This window comes from Phyllobates terribilis, unplaced genomic scaffold (assembly GCF_046119375.1).
Source record: "Phyllobates terribilis strain yellow unplaced genomic scaffold, ASM4611937v1 Scaffold_8__6_contigs__length_399053987, whole genome shotgun sequence".
Taxonomy (NCBI): Eukaryota; Metazoa; Chordata; class Amphibia; order Anura; family Dendrobatidae; genus Phyllobates; species Phyllobates terribilis.
Genome location: NW_027362768.1, coordinates 386,879,279 through 386,907,040, shown reverse-complemented (window position 1 = coordinate 386,907,040; position 27,762 = coordinate 386,879,279). Strand labels below are relative to the sequence as shown.

At 53.6% G+C, this 27,762-nt stretch overlaps 1 protein-coding gene across 5 annotated transcripts in view; it reads right to left on the bottom strand.

The window, feature by feature from the left end:
- DOCK3 (dedicator of cytokinesis 3) overlaps nucleotides 1-27,762 on the bottom strand; it is a 260,038-nt gene that overhangs the window by 127,538 nt on the left and 104,738 nt on the right. For 4 of the 5 annotated variants that reach the window (XM_073645146.1, XM_073645148.1, XM_073645145.1 and 1 more), the window contains exons 4-5: nucleotides 22,692-22,747; nucleotides 9,406-9,502 (exon numbers count right to left, since the gene is read on the bottom strand). In XM_073645146.1, coding sequence (XP_073501247.1) covers nucleotides 9,406-9,502; nucleotides 22,692-22,747 — 153 coding nt within the window. Of the gene's footprint in view, nucleotides 1-9,405; nucleotides 9,503-13,197; nucleotides 13,314-22,691; nucleotides 22,748-27,762 lie in introns of those variants that run through there. The other variant, XM_073645149.1, reaches the window with a different exon arrangement.

Below are 27,762 nucleotides of genomic sequence, written 5' to 3'. Positions count from 1 at the left end.
TCCTATGATGAGTCAGATCCGCGACATGTTCCATCCTGTGATGAGTCAGATCCCGCGATATGTTCCATCCTGTGATGAGTCCGATCCCGCGACATGTCCAATCCTGTGATGAGTCCGATCCCGCGACATGTTCCATCCTGTGATGAGTCCGATCCCGCGACATGTTCCATCCTATGATGAGTCCGATCCCGCGACATGTTCCATCCTGTGATGAGTCCAATCCCGCGACATGTCCAATCCTGTCATGAGTCCGATCCCGCGACATGTTCCATCCTGTGATGAGTCCGATCCCGCGACATGTCCAATCCTGTGATGAGTCCGATCCCGCGACATGTTCCATCCTGTGATGAGTCCGATCCCGCGACATGTTCCATCCTGTGATGAGTCCGATCCCACGACATGTCCAATCCTGTGATTAGTCCGATCCCGCGACATGTTCCATCATGTGATGAGTCCGATCCCGCGACATGTTCCATCCTGTGATGAGTCCGATGCCGCGACATGTTCCATCCTGTGATGAGTCCGATGCCGCGACATGTTCCATCATGTGATGAGTCCGATCCCGCGACATGTTCCATCCTGTGATGAGTCCGATCCCGCGACATGTTCCATCCTATGATGAGTCCGATCCCGCGACATGTTCCATCCTATGAGGAGTCCGATCCCGCGACATGTTCCATCCTATGATGAGTCAGATCTGCGACATGTTCCATCCTGTGATGAGTCCGATCCCGCGACATGTTCCATCCTATGATGAGTCCGATCCCGCGACATGTTCCATCCTGTGATGAGTCAGATCCCGCGATATGTTCCATCCTGTGATGAGTCAGATCCCGCGACATGTTCCATCCTGTGATGAGTCAGATCCCGCGACATGTTCCATCCTGTGATGAGTCCGATCCCGCGACATGTTCCATCCTATGATGAGTCCGATCCCGCGACATGTTCCATCCTATGATGAGTCCGATCCCGCGACATGTTCCATCCTATGATGAGTGAGATCCGCGACATGTTCCATCCTGTGATGAGTCCGATCCCGCGACATGTTCCATCCTATGATGAGTCCGATCCCGCGACATGTTCCATCCTGTGATGAGTCAGATCCCGCGATATGTTCCATCATGTGATGAGTCCGATCCCGCGACATGTTCCATCCTGTGATGAGTCAGATCCGCGACATGTTCCATCCTATGATGAGTCCGATCCCGCGACATGTTCCATCATGTGATGAGTCCGATCCCGCGACATGTTCCATCCTGTGATGAGTCCGATCCCGCGACATGTTCCATCCTGTGATGAGTCAGATCCCGCGATATGTTCCATCCTGTGATGAGTCCGATCCCGCGACATGTTCCATCCTGTGAGGAGTCAGATCCGCGACATGTTCCATCCTGTGATGAGTCCGATCCTGCGACATGTTCCATCCTGTGATGAGTCCGATCCTGCGACATGTTCCATCCTGTGATGAGTCCGATCCCACGACATGTTCCATCCTGTGATGAGTCCGATCCGCGACATGTTCCATCCTATGATGAGTCCGATCCCGCGACATGTTCCATCATGTGATGAGTCCGATCCCGCGACATGTTCCATCCTGTGATGAGTCCGATCCCGCGACATGTTCCATCCTGTGATGAGTCAGATCCCGCGATATGTTCCATCATGTGATGAGTCCGATCCCGCGACATGTTCCATCCTGTGATGAGTCAGATCCCGCGATATGTTCCATCATGTGATGAGTCAGATCCGCGACATGTTCCATCCTATGATGAGTCCGATCCCGCGACATGTTCCATCCTGTGAGGAGTCAGATCCGCGACATGTTCCATCCTGTGATGAGTCCGATCCTGCGACATGTTCCATCCTGTGATGAGTCCGATCCCGCGACATGTTCCATCCTGTGATGAGTCCGATCCCGCGACATGTTCCATCCTGTGATGAGTCCGATCCCGCGACATGTTCCATCCTGTGATGAGTCCGATCCCGCGACATGTTCCATCATGTGATGAGTCCGATCCCGCGACATGTTCCATCCTGTGATGAGTCCGATCCCGCGACATGTTCCATCCTGTGATGAGTCCGATCCCGCGACATGTTCCATCCTGTGATGAGTCCGATCCCGCGACATGTTCCATCCTGTGATGAGTCCGATCCTGCGACATGTTCCATCCTGTGATGAGTCCGATCCCGCGACATGTTCCATCATGTGATGAGTCCGATCCCGCGACATGTTCCATCCTGTGATGAGTCCGACCCTCGTGTATCCGGTTGGGTGCGGTCACGCTGAGGGTCCCGCTCTCGGTCACGCAGGGGGAGTCCCGATCTCGGTCACGCCGTGGGTCCCAGGCAAGAAGCGGTGAGATGTGAGTGGGCTCAGACAGGAGAAGACGGTGCGTGGGAAGCGCGGTGTGATGAGCTTCCATGGTAACACGCAGCGCAGAGCTCGTATCGCTCCTCCGGCCAGAGAAGGGTTAATAACGATGAACTGCGGCTGAGCGGCTCCATAAGAAAGGTGAAGAAGGCAAGGAGGAAAGAGCGCCATCCACTGGACCGCTGGGTAAATGTGTCCAGAGCACTCATGAGATCGGGCTGATGCTCTAGTCACATCCAGAGCTGCATCCACGGCGGCCGCTCACATCGCTGATCACATGACGTCTGTTCTTGCTAAGCGTGAAACAGATTATTTCCTCCGGACCCCGGTCCCGGTGCAGATCGCCTCCACATAGCCCAGGTGGGCCCGGACCCCCAGACCTCCGCAGAGTATTACACCCGTGTATTATAAGCCCCTGTTATTGCGCTACGGCCAAGTTACAAATCTGGACAGTAAAGCACGAAAATCTGGGGAGGGCCGCCAGCACCCCACGTAGGGTCCGACGGGTGCCAGCGCATGGGGGAGGGGCGGCGGGATTAAATCGGGGGATGGGGGGCGCGGATAATGTCATCAGGGGATTTACACATCGGGAAGGGATCACAGGAGGGGGAGGGGAGATAATGGCGGAGGAAGGACGGAGCCGCGGGCAGCACCCAAACACGGAAAGTGGGTCACCCTAATAAGGTCACATCAGCACACGGGCGGCCGAGGAGGCACGCAACAGGGGATTAGATACAGCTCAGCAGAGAGTATCACACAGGGAGGATTAGATACACAGCTCAGCAGACAGTATCACACAGGGAGGATTAGATACACAGCTCAGCAGACAGTATCACACAGGAGAGGATTAGATACACGGCTCAGCAGACAGTATCACACAGGATGGGATTAGATACACGGCTCAGCAGACAGTATCACACAGGATAGGATTAGATACACAGCTCAGCAGACAGTATCACACAGGAGAGGATTAGATACACGGCTCAGCAGACAGTATCACACAGGGAGGATTAGATACACGGCTCAGCAGACAGTATCACACAGGGAGGATTAGATACACAGCTCAGCAAACAGTATCACACAGGGAGGATTAGATACACGGCTCAGCAGACAGTATCACACAGGATAGGATTAGATACACGGCTCAGCAGACAGTATCACACAGGAGAGGATTAGATACACGGCTCAGCAGACAGTATCACACAGGGAGGATTAGATACACGGCTCAGCAGACAGTATCACACAGGGAGGATTAGATACAGCTCAGCAGAGCGTATCACACAGGGAGGATTAGATACAGGGCTCAGCAGAGAGTATCACACAGGGAGGATTAGATACACGGCTCAGCAGAGAGTATCACACAGGGAGGATTAGATACAGGGCTCAGCAGACAGTATCACACAGGAGAGGATTAGATACACAGCTCAGCAGAGAGTATCACACAGGAGAGGATTAGATACACGGCTCAGCAGAGAGTATCACACAGGGAGGATTAGATACAGGGCTCAGCAGAGAGTATCACACAGGGAGGATTAGATACAGCTCAGCAGAGAGTATCACACAGGGAGGATTAGATACAGCTCAGCAGAGAGTATCACACAGGGAGGATTAGATACAGGGCTCAGCAGAGAGTATCACACAGGGAGGATTAGATACAGCTCAGCAGACAGTATCACACAGGGAGGATTAGATACAGGGCTCAGCAGAGCGTATCACACAGGGAGGATTAGATACAGCTCAGCAGACAGTATCACACAGGGAGGATTAGATACAGCTCAGCAGAGCGTATCACACAGGGAGGATTAGATACAGGGCTCAGCAGAGAGTATCACACAGGGAGGATTAGATACAGCTCAGCAGAGAGTATCACACAGGGAGGATTAGATACAGCTCAGCAGACAGTATCACACAGGGAGGATTAGATACAGGGCTCAGCAGAGAGTATCACACAGGGAGGATTAGATACAGCTCAGCAGACAGTATCACACAGGGAGGATTAGATACAGGGCTCAGCAGAGCGTATCACACAGGGAGGATTAGATACAGCTCAGCAGACAGTATCACACAGGGAGGATTAGATACAGCTCAGCAGAGTGTATCACACAGGGAGGATTAGATACAGGGCTCAGCAGAGAGTATCACACAGGGAGGATTAGATACAGCTCAGCAGAGAGTATCACACAGGGAGGATTAGATACAGGGCTCAGCAGAGAGTATCACACAGGGAGGATTAGATACAGCTCAGCAGAGAGTATCACACAGGGAGGATTAGATACAGCTCAGCAGACAGTATCACACAGGATAGGATTAGATACACGGCTCAGCAGACAGTATCACACAGGGAGGATTAGATACAGCTCAGCAGAGAGTATCACACAGGGAGGATTAGATACAGCTCAGCAGAGAGTATCACACAGGGAGGATTAGATACAGCTCAGCAGAGAGTATCACACAGGGAGGATTAGATACAGCTCAGCAGAGCGTATCACACAGGGAGGATTAGATACAGGGCTCAGCAGAGAGTATCACACAGGATAGGATTAGATACAGCTCAGCAGAGAGTATCACACAGGGAGGATTAGATACAGCTCAGCAGAGAGTATCACACAGGGAGGATTAGATACACAGCTCAGCAGAGAGAATCACACAGGGAGGATTAGATACACAGCTCAGCAGAGAGTATCACACAGGATAGGATTAGATACACAGCTCAGCAGAGAGAATCACATAGGGAGGATTAGATACACAGCTCAGCAGAGAGTATCACACAGGATAGGATTAGATACACAGCTCAGCAGAGAGTATCACACAGGGAGGATTAGATACACGGCTCAGCAGAGAGAATCACACAGGGAGGATTAGATACAGCTCAGCAGAGAGAATCACACAGGGAGGATTAGATACAGCTCAGCAGACAGTATCACACAGGGAGGATTAGATACAGCTCAGCAGAGAGAATCACACAGGGAGGATTAGATACAGCTCAGGAGAGAGTATCACACAGGGAGGATTAGATACAGCTCAGCAGACAGTATCACACAGGGAGGATTAGATACAGCTCAGCAGACAGTATCACACAGGGAGGATTAGATACAGCTCAGGAGAGAGTATCACACAGGGAGGATTAGATACAGCTCAGCAGAGAGTATCACACAGGGAGGATTAGATACAGCTCAGCAGACAGTATCACACAGGGAGGATTAGATACAGCTCAGCAGAGAGTATCACACAGGGAGGATTAGATACACGGCTCAGCAGAGAGTATCACACAGGGAGGATTAGATACTGCTCAGCAGAGAGTATCACACAGGGAGGATTAGATACAGCTCAGCAGACAGTATCACACAGGGAGGATTAGATACAGCTCAGCAGAGAGTATCACACAGGATAGGATTAGATACAGCTCAGCAGAGAGAATCACACAGGGAGGATTAGATACAGCTCAGGAGAGAGTATCACACAGGGAGGATTAGATACAGCTCAGCAGAGAGTATCACACAGGGAGGATTAGATACAGCTCAGCAGAGAGTATCACAGGATAGGATTAGATACAGCTCAGCAGACAGTATCACACAGGAGAGGATTAGATACACGGCTCAGCAGAGAGAATCACACAGGGAGGATTAGATACAGCTCAGCAGAGAGTATCACACAGGATAGGATTAGATACAGCTCAGCAGAGAGTATCACACAGGGAGGATTAGATACAGCTCAGCAGAGAGAATCACACAGGCAGGATTAGATACAGCTCAGGAGAGAGTATCACACAGGGAGGATTAGATACAGCTCAGCAGAGAGTATCACACAGGGAGGATTAGATACAGTTCAGGAGAGAGTATCACACAGGGAGGATTAGATACAGCTCAGCAGAGAGTATCACAGGATAGGATTAGATACAGCTCAGCAGAGAGTATCACACAGGATAGGATTAGATACAGCTCAGCAGAGAGTATCACACAGGATAGGATTAGATACACGGCTCAGCAGGCAGCATCACACAGGATAGGATTAGATACAGCTCAGCAGACAGTATCACACAGGATAGGATTAGATACAGCTCAGCAGAGAGTATCACACAGGGAGGATTAGATAATACAGCTCAGCTCAGTACCACACAGGACAGTGCAGTTTTGGGCAGCAGAGGTCTGCGCTGCCTCCTCGGGGGCGGGCGCAGGTGGTGACGGGCGCAGGTGGTGACGGGCGCAGGTGGTGACGGGCAGTGACTGTCCGCCGGGATGATTCCTGATCGGCGCCACTTTCAATGTCAGGCGCACAGTGACGGACATGACGGCCGTCGTGGGAGACATTCCCCGGGGCCGGGTCTGAGGACGGCAGAGGCCAAAAGCTCAACAAAACTGAGAAGTTCCTGAGTCACATCTTATACTCCAATCACATCCAAAGCTGCAGTCAGTTTTCCTGGTTAGATCTCACTGCAGCCCCCTATGGGTTCACATGCTTTTCCAGCTGCGGTTTGGGGTCTTCTCCTCCTGTACATTTTTTCTCTATACCTGTGCTTCGTGGTCTGACCAATCAGAAGCCTCCGGTCAGCTGCTCCCTCCCCCTTCACAGCAACTGAAGTAGAGTCTACAGAGGAGGAGGCGGCTGGTGGTGGCAGCTCGTCCTGTGAGGCCCCCGAGGGGTCCGCAGGACATGCTCCGCATCACACAGCACAGATCACAACGTGCCAGCGGCAGCCGCTCCAGGCGCTGCTGTCAGACGGGCGCAGGGAGGCGCGAGTCAGTGTGCCGCCAGGACACAGCTCGGCTGATACAGGCAGACTGCAAACCGCTCCACGCCTCCGGGGCAGAACGACGCTCCTCGCCTCTAGGGGCAGAACGACGCTCCGCGCCTCTAGGGGCAGAACACTGCTCCGCGCCTCTAGGGGCAGAACACTGCTCCGCGCCTCCGGGGCAGAACGACACTCCGTGCCTCCGGGGCAGAACGACACTCCGTGCCTCCGGGGCAGAACGACGCTCCGCGCCTCCGGGGCAGAACGACGCTCCGCGCCTCTAGAGGTAGAACGCCGCTCCGCGCATCTAGGGGCAGAACACTGCTCCGCGCCTCCGGGGCAGAACGACGCTCCGTGCCTCTAGAGGTAGAACGCAGTTCCGCGCCTCTAGGGGCAGACGATGCTCCGCGCCTCCGGGGCAGAACGACGCTCCACGCCTCTAGAGGCAGAACGCAGCTCCGCGCCTCTGGAGCAAAACGCCGCTCCGCGCCTCTAGGGGCAGACGATGCTCCGCGCCTCCAGGGCAGAACGACGCTCCACACCTCTAGGGGCAGAACGCCGCTCCGCGCCTTTAGGGGCAGACGATGCTCCGCGCCTCCGGGGCAGAACGACGCTCCACGCTCTAGGGGCAGAACGCCGCTCCGCGCCTCTAGGGGCAGACGATGCTCCGCGCCTCCGGGGCAGAACGACGCTCCACGCCTCTAGGGGCAGAACGACGATCCACGCCTCTAGAGGCAGAACGCAGCTCAGCGCCTCTGGGGCAAAACGCCGCTCCGCAGCTCCGGGGCAGAACGACGCTCCGCATTTCTATGGGCAGAACGACGCTCCGCGCCTCTAGGGGCAGGACGCCTCTCCGCGCCTCTAGAGGCAGAACGCAGCTCCCCGCCTCTGGGGCAGAACGCCGCTCCGCGCCTCTGGGGCAGAACACCGCTCCGGGCTTCCGGGGCAGAACGACGCTCTGCACATCTAGGGGCAGAACGACGCTCTGCGCCTCTAGGGGCAGAATGCCGCTCCGCGCCTCTGGGGCAGAACTCCGCTCCGCGCTCCTAGGGGCAGAACAAAGCTCCGCGCCCCTAGGGGCAGAACAAAGCTCCGCGCCCCTAGGGGCAGAACAAAGCTAAGCGCCTCTAGGGGCTGAACAAAGCTCCGCGCCTCTAGGGGCAGAACGACGCTCCGCGCCTCTAGGGGCAGAACACTGCTCCGCGCCTCCGGGGCAGAACGACGCTCCGCGCCTCCGGGGCAGAACGACGCTCCGCGCCTCTAGGGGCAGAACACTGCTCCGCGCCTCCGGGGCAGAACACCGCTCCGTGCCTCCGGGGCAGAACGACACTCCGTGCCTCCGGGGCAGAACGACGCTCCGCGCCTCCGGGGCAGAACACTGCTCCGCGCCTCCGGGGCAGAACGACGCTCCGTGCCTCTAGAGGTAGAACGCAGCTTCGAGCCTCCGGGGCAGAATGACGCTCCGCTCCTCTAGAGGTAGAACGCAGCTCCGCGCCTCTAGGGGCAGAACGCCGCTCCGCGCCTCTAGGGGCAGACGATGCTCCGCGCCTCCGGGGCAGAACGACGCTCCACGCCTCTAGAGGCAGAACGCAGCTCCGCGCCTCTGGAGCAAAACGCCGCTCCGCGCCTCTAGGGGCAGACGATGCTCCGCGCCTCCGGGGCAGAACGACGCTCCACACCTCTAGGGGCAGAACGCCGCTCCGCGCCTTTAGGGGCAGACGATGCTCCGCGCCTCCGGGGCAGAACGACGCTCCACGCTCTAGGGGCAGAACGCCGCTCCGCGCCTCTAGGGGCAGACGATGCTCCGCGCCTCCGGGGCAGAACGATGCTCCACGCCTCTAGGGGCAGAACGCCGCTCCGAGCCTCTAGGGGCAGACGATGCTCCACGCCTCTAGAGGCAAAACGCAGCTCCGCGCCTCTGGGGCAAAACGCCGCTCCGCAGCTCCGGGGCAGAACGACGCTCCGCATTTCTATGGGCAGAACGACGCTCCGCGCCTCTAGGGGCAGGACGCCTCTCCGCGCCTCTAGAAGCAGAACGCAGCTCCCCGCCTCTAGAAGCAGAACGATGCTCCACGCCTCTAGGGGCAGAACGCCGCTCCGGGCTTCCGGGGCAGAACGACGCTCTGCACATCTAGGGGCAGGACGCCGCCTGTTTGCTTCCTCTGCTACAATCTGTGAATAGAACACACGTCACCATAGCAACAGCTTTGCTGCTCTAAAGAGACATAAACCCCTTCAATGCTGGAGCCGGAGGGATCAGCAGAGCGGCGCACGACCTCTGCATCCGTCAGTGTCGGGGACTCACCACGTACAGCTGCTTCCATAGCGAGGTCCATTCCTGCAGCGTGGACGTCACCTCTGTGACAAGGGGGTCTTCCACAGGAACCACGGTCTCATACTGCCTGCGGGGGGAACAAAGAGAGGGCGGTCACATCATAGTACTAGAGGCCCCCCGCACCGCTCCCCAATTCCGGGCGCCCGCACCGCTCCCCAATCCCGGGCCCCCCCACCCGGCACCGCTCCCCAATACCGGGCCCCCACCCCGCACCACTGCACAATACCGGGCCCCCGCACCGCTCCCCAATCCCGGGCCCCCCCACCCGGCACCGCTCCCAAATACCGGGCCCCCACCCCGCACCACTGCACAATACCGGGCCCCCGCACCGCTCCCCAATCCCGGGCCCCCCCACCCGGCACCGCTCCCAAATACCGGGCCCCCACCCCGCACCACTGCACAATACCGGGCCCCCGCACCGCTCCCCAATACCGGGCCCCCTACCCGGCCCCACATGCACCGGACCTCGCTATCAGTCTCCGCTCCCTATACCGGCCCCCCTCGCCTGTAATATTGGGGTGCCAATTCCTTTATGTCCAGACATTTCATGTGACTTTCTGTTACTCTGTTTCATCAGAGGCTCTGGCTAGGTCTCAGTCCTCTATGCTTTACACTGCAGCTCTGCCTCATCTCATGTAGTCACTGAACCGCTCCCAATACAGACTAGGACACAGGCGGCTCATGGGCAGCTCCAGCCTACAATGCGCCAGCGCCCCGGTACCTGCGGATCTGATACTCTGAGCGGAGTTCTCTGTTATCTTCGAGGCTCCGGGTCTTCTGCACTACAAGCACCAGAACGGATTAACCCCTCCCTGTCAGACAGCAGTAGAACCTCATACACAGGTGGTGGACAGGATGCTTCTAGTCCGGCATGCCGCTGGTTTCTCCCTTTTTTGTCCCTGGATGTGGCCAATATCAGATGGGCATCGCTGGTGCCCGCACTCCTCACCCTCATCGTATCCAGCAACATCCTGATAATGCAGATCTGCACCCGCCAGATACACAGGACCACCCACCGATTTACATGGCAGCGCCCACAAGTTTATTTACAGTCCTATACCCATGTCATACATACAGCCACACGATGGCACAGCCTGGCACATCATACATATAGTCACACGATGGCACAGCCTGGCACATCATACATACAGTCACATGATGGCACAGCCTGGCACACCATACATACAGCCACACGATGGCACAGCCTGGCACATCATACATACAGTCACACGATGGCACAGCCTGGCGCACCATACATACAGCCACACGATGGCACAGCCTGGCACATCATACATACAGCCACATGATGGCACAGCCTGGCACATCATACATACAGCCACACGATGGCACAGCCTGGCACATCATACATACAGCCACACGATGGCACAGCCTGGCATATCATAGATACAGCCACACGATGGCACAGCCTGGCACACCATACATACAGCCACATGATGGTACAGCCTGGCACATCATAAATACAGCCACACGATGGCACAGCCTGGCACATCATACATACAGTCACACGATGGCACAGCCTGGCACATCATACATACAGCCACATCATACATACAGTCACACAATGACACAGCCTGGCATATCATACATATAGTCACACGATGGCACAGCCTGGCATATCATACATACAGTCACACGATGGCACAGCCTGGCACATCATACATACAGTCACATGATGGCACAGCCTGGCACATCATACATACAGTCACACGATGGCACAGCCTGGCACATCATACATACAGTCACACGATGGCACAGCCTGGCACATCATACATACAGTCACACGATGGCACAGCCTGGCATATCATACATACAGCCACACGATGGCACAGCCTGCTACATCATACATAGTCACACGATGGCACAGCCTGGCACATCATACATATAGTCACACGATGGCACAGCCTGGCATATCATACATACAGCCACACGATGGCACAGCCTGGCACATCATACATATAGTCACACGATGGCACAGCCTGGCACATCATACATACAGTCACACGATGGCACAGCCTGGCACACCATACATACAGCCACACGATGGCACAGCCTGGCATATCATACAGCCACACGATGGCACAGCCTGGCACATCATACATACAGTCACACGATGGCACAGCCTGGCATATCATACATACAGTCACACGATGGCACAGCCTGGCATATCATACATACAGCCACACGATGGCACAGCCTGGCATATCATACATACAGTCACACAATGGCACAGCCTGGCACATCATACATACAGTCACACGATGGCACAGCCTGGCACATCATACATACAGTCACACGATGGCACAGTCTGGCACATCATACATATAGTCACACGATGGCACAGCCTGGCACATCATACATACAGCCACACGATGGCACAGCCTGGCACATCATACATACAGTCACACGATGGCACAGCCTGGCACATCATACATACAGTCACACGATGGCACAGCCTGGCACATCATACATATAGTCACACGATGGCACAGCCTGGCACATCATACATACAGCCACACGATGGCACAGCCTGGCACATCATACATACAGTCACACGATGGCACAGCCTGGCACATCATACATATAGTCACACGATGGCACAGCCTGGCACATCATACATACAGTCACACGATGGCACAGCTTGGCACATCATACATACAGTCACACGATGGCACAGCCTGGCACATCATACATACAGTCACACGATGGCACAGCCTGGCACATCATACATATAGTCACACGATGGCACAGCCTGGCACATCATACATACAGCCACACGATGGCACAGCCTGGCACATCATACATACAGTCACACGATGGCACAGCCTGGCATATCATACATACAGTCACACGATGGCACAGCCTGGCATATCATACATACAGCCACACGATGGCACAGCCTGGCATATCATACATACAGTCACACAATGGCACAGCCTGGCACATCATACATACAGTCACACGATGGCACAGTCTGGCACATCATACATATAGTCACACGATGGCACAGCCTGGCACATCATACATACAGCCACACGATGGCACAGCCTGGCACATCATACATACAGTCACACGATGGCACAGCCTGGCACATCATACATACAGTCACACGATGGCACAGCCTGGCACATCATACATATAGTCACACGATGGCACAGCCTGGCACATCATACATACAGTCACACGATGGCACAGCCTGGCACATCATACATACAGTCACACGATGGCACAGCCTGGCACATCATACATACAGTCACACGATGGAACAGCCTGGCACATCATACATACAGTCACACGATGGAACAGCCTGGCACATCATACATACAGTCACACGATGGCACAGCCTGGCATATCATACATACAGCCACACGATGGCAGAGCCTGCTACATCATACATAGTCACACGATGGCACAGCCTGGCACATCATACATACAGTCACACGATGGCACAGCCTGGCACATCATACATACAGCCACACGATGGCACAGCCTGGCATAGCACATAGATTACAGCTGTGCAGCATCGTGGGGAATTCATGAAGCAATGAAAGCGTTAAGAGATGAGCCTCCCCCACCGGTGCCAGTGTCACACACAGCCGCCTCCGTGCAGACGTCTGCTCTCCTCCCCCGTGTCACCCATGCACGGTACGCAGGGCACATGCTGGGGGTCAGGGCTGTGTGGATGCTGGACAGGTGGATGGCACAGCGCCAGCCGGGCGCAGGAAGAAGGATGAAGGCTCCTACCTCTCTGCTATCGCTGCCTCCTCTCCGATCTATGCAGCAATGAGGCATCCGAAAAGAAGCGAAAAATAAACCTCCCACGTACCCGACACACATCCCCAGAGCACACCGCAGCTACGCACACACATATACACACACCGCAGCTACGCACACACACATACACACACCGCAGCTACGCACACACACACCGCAGCTACGCACACACACACCGCAGCTACGCACACACACCGCAGCTACGCACACACATATACACACACCGCAGCTACGCACACACATATACACACACCGCAGCTACGCACACACATATACACACACCGCAGCTACGCACACACACATACACACACCGCAGCTACGCACACACACATACACACACCGCAGCTACGCACACACATATACACACACCGCAGCTACGCACACACATATACACACACCGCAGCTACGCACACACATATACACACACCGCAGCTACGCACACACACATACACACACCGCAGCTACGCACACACATATACACACACCGCAGCTACGCACACACATATACACACACCGCAGCTACGCACACACACACCGCAGCTACGCACACTCATATACACACACACCGCAGCGACGCACACACACCGCAGCTACGCACACACATATACACACACCGCAGCTACGCACACACATATACACACACCGCAGCTACGCACACACATACACACACACCGCAGCTACGCACACACATATACACACACACCGCAGCTACGCACACACATATACACACACACCGCAGCTACACACACCGCAGCTACGCACACACACATACACACCGCAGCTACGCACACACATATACACACACACCGCAGCTACACACACATATACACACACACCGCAGCTACACACACATATACACACACACCGCAGCTACACACACATATACACACACACCGCAGCTACACACACATATACACACACACCACAGCTACACACACCGCAGCTACGCACACACACATACACACACAGCAGCTACGCACACACATATACACACACACCGCAGCTACACACACCGCAGCTACGCACACACACATACACACACCGCAGCTACGCACACACATATACACACACACTGCAGCTACGCACACACATATACGCACACCGCAGCTACGCACACACATATACACACACACCGCAGCTACGCACACACATATACACACACACCGCAGCTACGCACACACATATACACACACACCGCAGCTACGCACACATATACACACACACCGCAGCTACGCACACATATACACACACACCGCAGCTACGCACACACATATACACACACACCGCAGCTACACACACACATATACACACACCGCAGCTACACACACATATACACACACACCGCAGCTACACACACATATACACACACACAGCAGCTACGCACACCGCAGCTACGCACACACATATACACACACCGCAGCTACACACACACATATACACACACACCGGAGCTACGCACACACACATACACACACCGCAGCTACGCACACACACATACACACACCGCAGCGACGCACACACACATACACACACCGCAGCGACGCACACACACACGGCAGCTACGCACACACATATACACACACACCGCAGCTACGCACACACACATACACACACCGCAGCTACGCACACACATATACACACACACCGCAGCTACACACACCGCAGCGACGCACACACACACCGCAGCTACGCACACACATATACACACACACCGCAGCTACACACACCGCAGCTACGCACACACACATACACACACACCGCAGCTACACACACACCGCAGCTACACACACATATACGCACACCGCAGCTACACACACCGCAGCTACGCACACACATATACACACACACCGCAGCTACGCACACACACATACACACACCGCAGCTACACACACATATACACACACACCGCAGCTACACACACATATACACACACACCGCAGCTACACACACACATATACACACACCGCAGCGACGCACACACATATACACACACACCGCAGCTACACACACATATACACACACACTGCAGCTACACACACACACCGCAGCTACACACACATATACACACACACCGCAGCGACGCACACACTCACCGCAGCTACACACACATATACACACACCGCAGCTACGCACACACATATACACACACCGCAGCTACACACACACCGCAGCTACACACACATATACACACACCGCAGCTACACACACATACCGCAGCTACACACACATATACACACACACCGCAGCTACACACACACATATACACACACACCGCAGCTACACACACATATACACACACACCGCAGCTACACACACACACATACACACACCGCAGCTACACACACACCGCAGCTACACACACATATACGCACACCGCAGCTACACACACCGCAGCTACGCACACACATATACACACACACCGCAGCTACGCACACACACATACACACACCGCAGCTACACACACATATACACACACACCGCAGCTACACACACATATACACACACACCGCAGCTACACACACACATATACACACACCGCAGCGACGCACACACATATACACACACACCGCAGCTACACACACATATACACACACACTGCAGCTACACACACATATACACACACACCGCAGCTACACACACATATACACACACACCGCAGCGACGCACACACTCACCGCAGCTACACACACATATACACACACCGCAGCTACGCACACACATATACACACACCGCAGCTACACACACACCGCAGCTACACACACATATACACACACCGCAGCTACACACACATACCGCAGCTACACACACATATACACACACACCGCAGCTACACACACACATATACACACACACCGCAGCTACACACACATATACACACACACCGCAGCTACACACACATATACACACACACCGCAGTTACACACACATATACACATACCACAGCGACGCACACATACACACACACCGCAGCTACACACACATATACACACACACCGCAGCTACACACACATATACACACACACCGCAGCGACGCACACACATATACACACACACCGCAGCTACACACACCGCAGCTACACACACACAGCAGCTACACACACATATACACACACACTGCAGCTACACACACACACATACACACACCGCAGCTACGCAAACACACACATATACACACACACCGCAGCTACACACACATATACACACATACCGCAGCTACACACACATATACACACACACCGCAGCTACACACACCGCAGCTACACACACACATATACACACACACCGCAGCTACACACACATATACACACACACCGCAGCTACACACACCGCAGCTACACACACATATACACACCGCAGCTACACACACATATACACACACCGCAGCTACACACACATATACACACACACCGCAGCTACACACACATATACACACACACCGCAGCTACACACACATATACACACACCGCAGCTACACACACATATACACACACACCGCAGCTACACACACATATACACACACACCGCAGCGACGCACACACATATACACACACACCGCAGCTACACACACACATATACACACACCGCAGCTACACACATATACACACACACCGCAGCTACACACACATATACACACACACCGCAGCGACACACACACATATACACACACACCGCAGCTACACACACATATACACACACAACGCAGCGACGCACACACTCACCGCAGCGACGCACACACATATACACACACACCTCAGCTACACACACATACACACACACACCGCAGCTACGCACACACACACACCGCAGCTACACACACCGCAGCAAAGCACACACACACCGCAGCTACGTACACACATATACACACACACACCGCAGCTACGCACACACATATACACATACACCGCACCTACGCAGAAACACACCGCAGCTACGCACACATTCACCGCAGCTACGCACACACACATACACACACACTGTAGCTACGCGCACACATATACACACACCGCAGCTAAAAAACACACATATACACACACCGCATCTACACACCACGGCTACGCACACATATATACACACACACCGTAGCTATGCACATACACCGCAGCTACGCACACACATATATACACACACCGCAGCTACGCGCACACACCGCAGCTACGCACACACATATACACACACACTGCAGCTACACACACACATATACACACACACCGCAGCTACACACACACACCGCGGATACGCACACACATATACACACACACACCGCAGCTACGCACACACACCGCAGCTACGCACACACATATACACACACCGCAGTTAAGCACACACACACACTGTGGCTACGCACACATATATACACACACACCGCAGCTACAAACACACACACAGCAGCTACGCACACACACATATACAAACGCTATGCGCACACATATACACACACACCTTAGCTAAGCACACACATACACACACACACACACCGCAGCTATGCACACACACACACCGCAGCTATGTACACACACATACACACACCGCAATCAAGCACACAAAGCACCTACGCACACTGCGGCTAAGCACACATATATACAAACACACTGCAGCTACGCACACACATATACACACACACTGCAGCTACGCACACACATACAGTGGTGGCCAAAAGTATTGGCACCCCTGCAATTCTGTCAGATAATACTCCGTTTCTTCCTGAAAATGATTGCAATCACAAATTCTTTGGTCTTATTCTCTTCATTTAATTTGTCTTCAATAAAAAAACACAAAAAGAATTGTCCTAAAGCCAAATTGGATATAATTCCACACTAAACCTAAAAAAGGGGGTGGACAAAAGTATTGGCACCCTTTGAAAAATCCTGTGCTGCTTCTGTAATTGGTGTAATTAACAGCACCTGTAACTTACCTGTGGCACCTAACAGGTGTTGGCAGTAACTAAATCACACTTGCAGCCAGTTAACATGGATTAAAGTTGCCTCAACCTCTGTCCTGTGTCCTTGTGTGACCACATTGAGCATGGAGAAAAGAAAGAAGACCAAAGAGCTGTCTGAGGACTTGAGAAACCAAATTGTGAGGAAGCATGAGCAATCTCAAGGCTACAAGTCCATCTCCAAAGACCTGAATGTTCCTGTGTCTTCCGTGCGCAGTGTCATCAAGAAGTGTAAAGCCCATGGCACTGTGGCTAACCTCCCTAGATGTGGACGGGAAAGAAAACCTGACGAGAGATTTCAACGCAAGATTGTGCGGATGGTGGATAAAGAACCTCGACTAACATCCAAACAAGTCCACGCTGCCCTGCAGTCCGAGGGTACAACAGTGTCAACCCGTACTATCCGTCGACGTCTGAATGAAAAGGGACTGTATGGTAGGATACCCAGGAAGACCCCACTTCTTACCCCGAGACATAAAAAAGGCAGGCTGGAGTTTGCCTAAACTTACCTGAGAAAGCCTAAAACGTTTTGGAAGAATGTTCTCTGGTCAGATGAGACAAAAGTAGATGGGAAAAAGCATCAACATAGAGTGTACAGGGAAAAAAAGAGGCATTCAAAGAAAAGAACACGGTCCCTACAGTCAAACATGGTGGAGGTTCCCTGATGTTTTGGGGTTGCTTTGCTGCCTCTGGCACTGGACTGCTTGACCGTGTGCATGGCATTATGAAGTCTGAAGACTACCAACAAATTTTGCAGCATAATGTAGGGCCCAGTGTGAGAAAGCTGGGTCTCCCTCAGAGGTCATGGGTCTTCCAGCAGGACAATGACCCAAAACACACTTCCAAAAGCACTATAAAATGGTTTGAGAGAAAGCACTGGAGACTTCTAAGGTGGCCAGCAATGAGTCCAGACCTGAATCCCATAGAACACCTGTGGAGAGATCTCAAAATGGCAGTTTGGAGAAGGCACCCTTCACATATCAGGGACCTGGAGCAGTTTGCCAAAGAAGAATGGTCTACAATTCCAGCAGAGCATTGTAAGAAACTCATTGATGGTTACCGGAAGCGGTTGTTCACAGTTATTTTGGCTAAAGGTTGTGCAACCAAGTATTAGGCTGAGGGTGCCAATACTTTTGTCCGGCCCTTTTTTGGAGTTTTGTGTGAAATGATCAATGATTTGATTTTTGCTTCATTCTCTTTTGTGTTTTTTCCTTGCAAGCAAATTAAATGAAGAGAATAAGACCAAAGAATTTGTGATTGCAAGAAACTGAGTATTATCTGACAGAATTGCAGGGGTGCCAATACTTTTGGCCAGCACTGTATACACACACACTGCAGCTACGCACACACACTGCAGCTACGCATACACATATACACACACCACAGCTACGCACACACACCTACACACACCTTGGCTATGCAAACACATACAGTCATGGCCGACATCTTTGGCTCCCTTGAAATTGTCCAAAAAATGAAGTATTTCTCCCAGGCAATTATCACAATTACACGTTTTGTTATACGCAGGTTTATTTCCTTTGTGTGTATTAGAACAACACAAAAAACAGAGGAGAAAAGGCAAATTGGAAATAATTTCACACAAAACCCCAAAAATGGTCTGGACAAAATTATTGGCACCTTCAGCTTAATATTTGGTTGCACCCTGTGGAATAAATATCTGAAATCAGTCGCTTCCTATAACCATCAGCTTCTTCCTCCTCTCACCTGGAATCTTGGACTCTTCTTACAATCGTCTCCAGGTCTCAGATGTGAAGACGTCTTCTCCCAACAGCAATTGTAAGATCTCTCCCCAGGTGATCAATGCGATTTAGATCCGGAGTCATTGCTGCCACTTCCGAACTCTCCAGCGCTTTGTTTCCATCCATTTCTGGGGGCTTCTTGAAGTATGTTTGGGGTCACTGTCCTGCTGGAAGACCCAGGAACTAGGACGCAAACCCAGCTGACACTGCGTACTACATTGCCACCCAAAATCCTCTGGTAATCTTCAGATTTCATGATGCCTTGCACACAGTCAGGGCACCCAGTGCCAGAGGCAGCAAAGCAACCCCACATCATCTGTGAACCTCCACCATATCTGACTGTAGGTGCTGTGTTCTTTTCTTTGTAGGCCTCATTCCATTTTCGGTAAACAGTAGAATGATGTGCTTTACCAAAAAGCTCTATCTGGGTCTCATTTGTCCTGAAGACGCTTCACCAGAAGGATTTTGGCTTACTCACGTACACTTTGGCAAACTGCATTCTAGACTTTTTATGTCTGTGTCATTAGTGGGGTCCTCCTGGGTCTCCTGCCATAGCGTTTCAGCTCATTCACATATGAACAGATAGTTGCGCTGACGCTGATGCACCCTGAGCCTGCAGGACAGCTTAGATTCCTTTGATACTTGATTGGGGCTTACCCACCATCAGGACTATCCTGCGTTGTGACCTCATTCATTTTTCTCTGCCGTCTACGTCCAGGGAGATTAGCTACAGTGCCATGGGGTGTAATCTTCTTGATTATGTTGCGTACCGTGGACAAAGGAACATCAAAATCTCTGGAGACGGACTTGTAACCCTGATATTGTTGATATTTTGCAACAATTTTGGTTTTCAAGTCCTCAGACAGTTCTCTTCTCCTCTTTCTGTTCTCCATGCTTAGTGTGGCACACACAGACACAAAATGCAAAGATTGAGGCAACTTCTCCCCTTTTTATCTGGTGTCAGGTGTGATTTCAATATTGCCCACGCTTGTTACTTGCTACAGGTGAGTCTGAACAAGCACCACATGCTTGATACAAAGTTGTTCACGCACAATTGTTGAAAGGCGCCAACAATTTTGTCCGGCCCATTTTTGGGGTTTTGTGTGAAATTATGTCCAATTTGCCTTTTTTTTTCTCTGTTTTTTTCGTTTTGTTCCAATACACACAAAGGAAATAAACCTGTGTATAACAAAACATGTGGAATTGTAATAATGTTCTGGGACAAATACTTCATTTTCTGGAACAATTATGGCCAATCGGCAGTCACGCACACAGTCGGCAGTCACGCACACAGTCGGCAGTCACGCACACAGTCGGCAGTCACGCACACAGTCGGCAGTCACGCACACAGTCGGCAGTCACGCACACAGTCGGCAGTCACGCAAGCCCCCTTTCACATCACGTTCACACACTGAATAGCATTGTTGTGTAGTGCGACAATCACACTTTCCCAGATCTGCCCTGAACACCTAGGATTCTATTCAGGAACCAGGAGTCTCAGGATGAACAGAGCTGCAGATCCCTCACAGACAGATAAGGTGTTGCCCCTGTCATCTATGGGAGGGAATCCCCAAAATCTGAGCGCAGATCCCCAGACTCAAGATGTGGCCCAGTGCAGGATACGGAGGATCGTACATGTGTAAACCAGGTATGTGGCCATCACTCGCACAGATCCGGGGGCCGTCATCCAACTTTCCCAGAGTCCTGACTGGCAATCTCTCCACAGCTGTGTGACAACAGTAATGGCGGCACACTGGTCATCACGCTGCTTTCCTGACACGGAGATAAAATAATAATAAATGACTATGGATCGGTCTGATTCCTGTTGTGGAGAACTCTTCGGAGATTCGTCTGGCATCCTGAGTGCACTCATGAAATATGCATGTTACAGGGCGCCATTACCATCAGCGAGGCAGGAAGCCATGAATATTTCATACACATCCTGCACAGTGTGCATCTTGGAGGGGCAGCAGCCCCATATGCAGTTACATAGGACTGCCTGAAAGTACATTAATGGAGGAGGCGGCGGTGACACCACCACAGATTGTGGCCGTCGTTTCTCAGATTCCTCCGCTCTCCGCAGGCGCCGAGCTGTCACACTGATCACCGGCGCGACCCTCATTCTGTGGCAGCCGCTGATCCTGCAGGGGCTGAAAATGTCACAGACTGGATCAACTTACAGCTCATCACAAGGGGGCAAAGCTCGACCCGGGGGCTTCACTATCACTTGCCAAAGAGCCCGCAAGAGAGGAGGAAAAGCATAAGTGTCCACTGCGTGCAGAAACTATGGAACTACTGCAGTCACCTCCAGAGCTGCACTCACTATTCTGCTGTTACATTATGTTTTATACTGCAGTCACCTCCAGAGCAGCATTTATAAATCTGACATTACATTACATATCTGCCACGTGTCCACGTTAACCCATGTCATATCTCTGGCTGATTACCGGCACCACCATACTTGGTCTCATGGGTGGAGCTGCTCATCAGTCTCCTGGACCTCCAGATGCTGCCTCCCTCTCATAGTTCTTCTTGGCAGTCATGGTGCCCCCTCCCCTGTCCCTCTCACTGGGCAGAGACAAACTATAAGTCACCGAGTCTCTCGCATGAACGATCCCTTCACCGGTACTACTATCACTAACATCCTCTATGCGGCTTGTCAGGGTAACTATATTGCTGTCACCCAGTTTACTCAGGAACAGATAAAGACTAGATGATAAGCCACCGATACGGTGCGGCCCCCGCGGCGTCTGCTCCCCTGACTCACCCTCTGTTGCTGATGGCGGCTTTCTTCAGATGAATGATATTAGCCGGGAAGATTCCCTGCAGAGAAAAGAGGAGAAACGTCAGAGGGATCACAGAACAGTCACAGGAAAAAACCTGAAAGGGAGAGGACCTGAACCCGGCGAGAATAGAGGTCCAGCCCCCCACGAGTATAGAGGATCTGACCCCCAGCGAGTATAGAGGTCCTGCCACCCCGGCGAGAATAGAGGGCCTGCCCCCCGCGAGTGTAGAGGATCTGACCCCCAGCGAGTATAGAGGTCCTGCCCCCCCCGGCGAGTATAGAGGTCCTGCCCCCCCAATGAGTATAAAGGACCCACCCCCCCATGAGTATAGAGTACAGGACTTGAGCCCGGCGAGTACAGGACCTGCCCCCCGGAGAGTACAGAGGACTTGACCCCCGGAGAGTACAGAGGACCTGACCCCCGGAGAGTACAGAGGACCTGACCCCCGGAGAGTAGAGGGGACCTGACCCCCGGAGAGTACAGAGGGCCTGATCCCCGGAGAGTACAGAGGACCTGCCCCCTGGAGAGTACACAGGACCTACCCCCTGGAGAGTACACAGGACCTGCCCCCCGGAGAGTACAGGACCTGCCCCCCGGAGAGTACAGGACCTGCCCCCCCCGGAGAGTACAGGACCTGACCCCCGGAGAGTAAAGAGGACCTGACCCCCGGAGAGTAGAGAGGACCTGCCCCCCGGAGAGTACACAGGACCTGCCCCCTGGAGAGTACAGGACCAGCCCCCCGGAGAGTACAGGACCTGCCCCCCGGAGATTACAGGACCTGCCCCCCGGAGAGTACAGGACCTGACCCCCGGAGAGTACAGAGGACCTGACCCCCGGAGAGTACAGAGGACCTGACCCCCGGAGAGTACAGAGGACCTGACCCCCGGAGAGTACAGAGGACCTGCACCACCGAGTATAGAGGACCCGCCACCACCGAGTATAGAGGACCTGCCCCCACCGAGTATAGAGGACCCGCTCCCACCGAGTATAGAGGACCCGCTCCCACCGAGTATAGAGGACCTTCCCCCACCGAGTATAGAGGACCTGCCCCCACCGAGTATAGAGGACCCGTCCCCACCGAGTATAGAGGACCCGTCCCCACTGAGTATAGAGCACCTGTCCCCACCGAGTATAGAGGACCTGTCCCCACCGAGTATAGAGGAACTGCTCCAACCAAGTATAGAGCACCTGTCCCTGCTCCCACCGAGTATAGAGGACCCGTCCCCACCGAGTATAGAGGACCCGTCCCCACCGAGTATAGAGTACCTGTCCCATCTCCCACCGAGTATAGAGGACCCGTCCCCACCGAGTATAGAGGACCCGTCCCCACCGAGTATAGAGGACCTGCCCCCACCGAGTATAGAGGACCTGTCCCCACCGAGTATAGAGGACCTGCTCCAACGAAGTATAGAGCACCTGTCCCTGCTCCCACCGAGTATAGAGGACCTGCTCCAACCAAGTATAGAGCACCTGTCCCTGCTCCCACCGAGTATAGAGGACCTGCTCCAACCAAGTATAGAGCACCTGTCCCTGCTCCCACCGAGTATAGAGGACCTGCCCCCACCGAGTATAGAGGACCCGTCCCCACCGAGTATAGAGCACCTGTCCCTGCTCGCACCGAGTATAGAGGACCTGCTCTCACCGAGTATAGAGGACCTGCCCCCACCGAGTATAGAGGACCTGCTCTCACCGAGTATAGAGGACCTGCCCCCACCGAGTATAGAGGACCTGCTCTCACCGAGTATAGAGGACCTGGGGTTTATATTACATTGGGGCTTTACAGTTTTTGACATCGAGTTTCTCGCACTCATTTTCTGATCCCCTTGTATGGACCTTCGTGGTAAGGACGTGGCTGGGGACTGATGCCAGTGTGACCCCGGCAGCAGAGAAGTCTCCAGCGGCCACATAATCCACCATTAGAGGTGGTCACAGGAGGTTGTGCCCCCAGCACGTGGAGCTGATGCCACCCTCCACGCTGGGCACACGGGCTGCGGAGAGATCTCTGCAGTGCTACTGATGAGCTCGTCTCCTGACCCTCCGGCCTTACACGAGGTCCGCTCTGGCTCTGTACGCAGGACCCGGCGTCCAGTGAAGGTTTCTATGGAGAACTGAAGAGCAGCTCTGCAATGAGCGGGTATAATGCAGCCATTGTGCTGCCCTCCGTCGCCCCCGCCCGTCCAGCGCCCATCACTACGGATTTCTCCTGTTCCTGTTTTTCTCACACGGTTATTTCCATTTAGAATTATCTCATTGTATCCGATGTCTCCTATCAGCGCAGCACGACTGGTGGTACTACAAATCCCAGCAGAGCCCCAGCATAATGTCACTAACTGCACATTGGAGTCTATGGACGTCAGCGGCACCCTAGTATTCATCTAACGGCCCACACAGAAACTACAACACCCAGCATGCACGGATGCAGCCCATAACTCTTCTGGTAGTGAGGAGGCGGGGCTTAATGAAGAGGTGGGGCTTAATGAGAAGGCGGAGGCTGCGTGTGAGAAGGAGTGTGATGAGGAGACCAGGTGTAGAGAGGAGGCCGCAGAATGCGGGGAGGAGGCCGCAGCGTGAGGAGATGAGAGTAATGGGGAGTAGCTGTGTAATAAAGAGGTGGAGTGTAATAAGATGGAGGGGGGGTAACTAAAAAAAATAGCATTATGTAAATCAGGAGGCGGGGCCAGTGATGTGTGGGTGGGGCTTAGTGGTAATGATCCATGATTCCATATTCCAACTTCTGTCTGACCGAAAATGAATTCCACAAGTGTCAGGAAGCTGAAGGGTGAATTTCACCCAGGAGGCGTCCGCCACATCTCTGTTCACTCGGTTTACTGCATTAACTGGAGAGCTGCGCTCTCGGCTACGTGTCGCTAAGTGACGACTCAGAGAGGAAAGCACGAGAACATGGAGGGAGGGAAAATGCCTTCTGCAACAATCAACACAGGAGTTATTTATTGATTCCATGTACAGGAAAAGGGCTTGACCCCATCACCACAAACAGAACAAATGTGTAAATATAAACCCCAGGACCCGAGAGAACTACAAGCGCCAGGGCAACTACAAGAAGCTGGACAACTACAAGCGACGGGACAAGTACAAGCGCCGGGACAACTACAAGCGCCGGGACAACTACAAGCGCCGAGACAAATACTAGCACCAGGGCAACTACAAGAAGCTGGACAACTACAAGCAGCTGGACAACTACAAGCGCTGGGACAACTACAAGCGCCGGGACAACTACAAGCGGCTGGACAACTACAAGCGCTGGGACAACTACAAGCGCCAGGACAACTACAAGCGGCTGGACAACTACAAGCGCTGGGACAACTACAAGCGCCGGGACAACTACAAGCGCTGGGACAACTACAAGCGCTGGGACAACTACAAGCGCGAGGACAACTACAAGCGCGAGGACAACTACAAGCGCCGGGACAACTACAAGCGCCGGGACAACTACAAGCACCGGGACAACTACAAGCGCCGGGACAAATACAAGCGCCGGGACAAATACAAGCGCCGGGACAAATACAAGCGCCGGGACAACTACAAGCGCCGGGACAACTACAAGCGCCGGGACAACTACAAGCGCCGGGACAACTACAAGCGCCGGGACAACTACAAGCGCCGGGACAAATACAAGCGCCGGGACAACTACAAGAACCAGGGCAACTACAAGCGCCGGGACAACTACAAGCGCCGGGACAACTACAAGCGCCGGGACAAATACAAGCGCCAGGGCAACTACAAGCGCCGGGACAACTACAAGAACCAGGGCAACTACAAGCGCCGGGACAACTACAAGCGCCGGGACAACTACAAGCGCCGGGACAACTACAAGCGCCGGGACAAATACAAGCGCAGGGACAACTACAAGCGCCGGGACAACGACAAGCGCCGGGAAAACTACAAGAACCAGGGCAACTACAAGCGCAAGGACAACTACAAGCGCCAGGACAACTACAAGCGCCGGGACAACTACAAGCGCCGGGACAACTACAAGCGCCGGGACAACTACAAGAGCCGGGACAACTACAAGCGCCGGGACAACTACAAGCGCCGGGACAACTACAAGCGCCGGGACAACTACAAGCGCCGGGACAACTACAAGCGCCGGGACAACTACAAGAGCCGGGACAACTACAAGCGCCGGGACAACTACAAGCGCCGGGACAACTACAAGCGCCGGGACAACTACAAGCGCCGGGACAACTACAAGCGCCGGGACAACTACAAGCGCCAGGACAACTACAAGAACCAGGGCAACTACAAGCGCGAGGACAACTACAAGCGCCGGGACAACTACAAGCGCCGGGACAACTACAAGCGCCGGGACAACTACAAGCGCCAGGGCAACTACAAGCGCCGGGACAACTACAAGCACCAGGGCAACTACAAGCACCAGGGCAACTACAAGCGCCGGGACAACTACAAGCGCCGGGACAACTACAAGCGCCGGGACAAATACAAGCGCAGGGACAACTACAAGCACCGGGACAACGACAAGCGCCGGGAAAACTACAAGCGCCGGGACAACTACAAGAACCAGGGCAACTACAAGCGCGAGGACAACTACAAGCGCCGGGACAAATACAAGCGCCGGGACAACTACAAGCACCGGGACAACTACAAGCGCCGGGACAACTACAAGAACCAGGGCAACTACAAGCGCCAGGACAACTACAAGCGCCAGGACAACTACAAGCGCCGGGACAACTACAAGCGCCAGGACAACTACAAGGCCCCAGGACAACTACAAGGCCCCAGGACAACTACAAGTACCAGGCAGGCTCCAGGACAACTGCAAGTACCAGGCAGGCTCCAGGACAACTGCAAGTACCAGGCAGGCTCCAGGACAACTTCAAGTACCAGGCAGGCTCCAGGACAACTGCAAGTACCAGGTAGGCTCCAGGACAACTGCAAGTACCAGGCAGGCTCCAAGACAACTGCAAGTACCAGGCAGGCCCCAGCATAACTGCAAGTACCAGGCAGGCCCCAGGACAACTGCAAGTACCAGGCAGGCCCCAAGACAACTGCAATTACCAGGCAGGCTCCAGG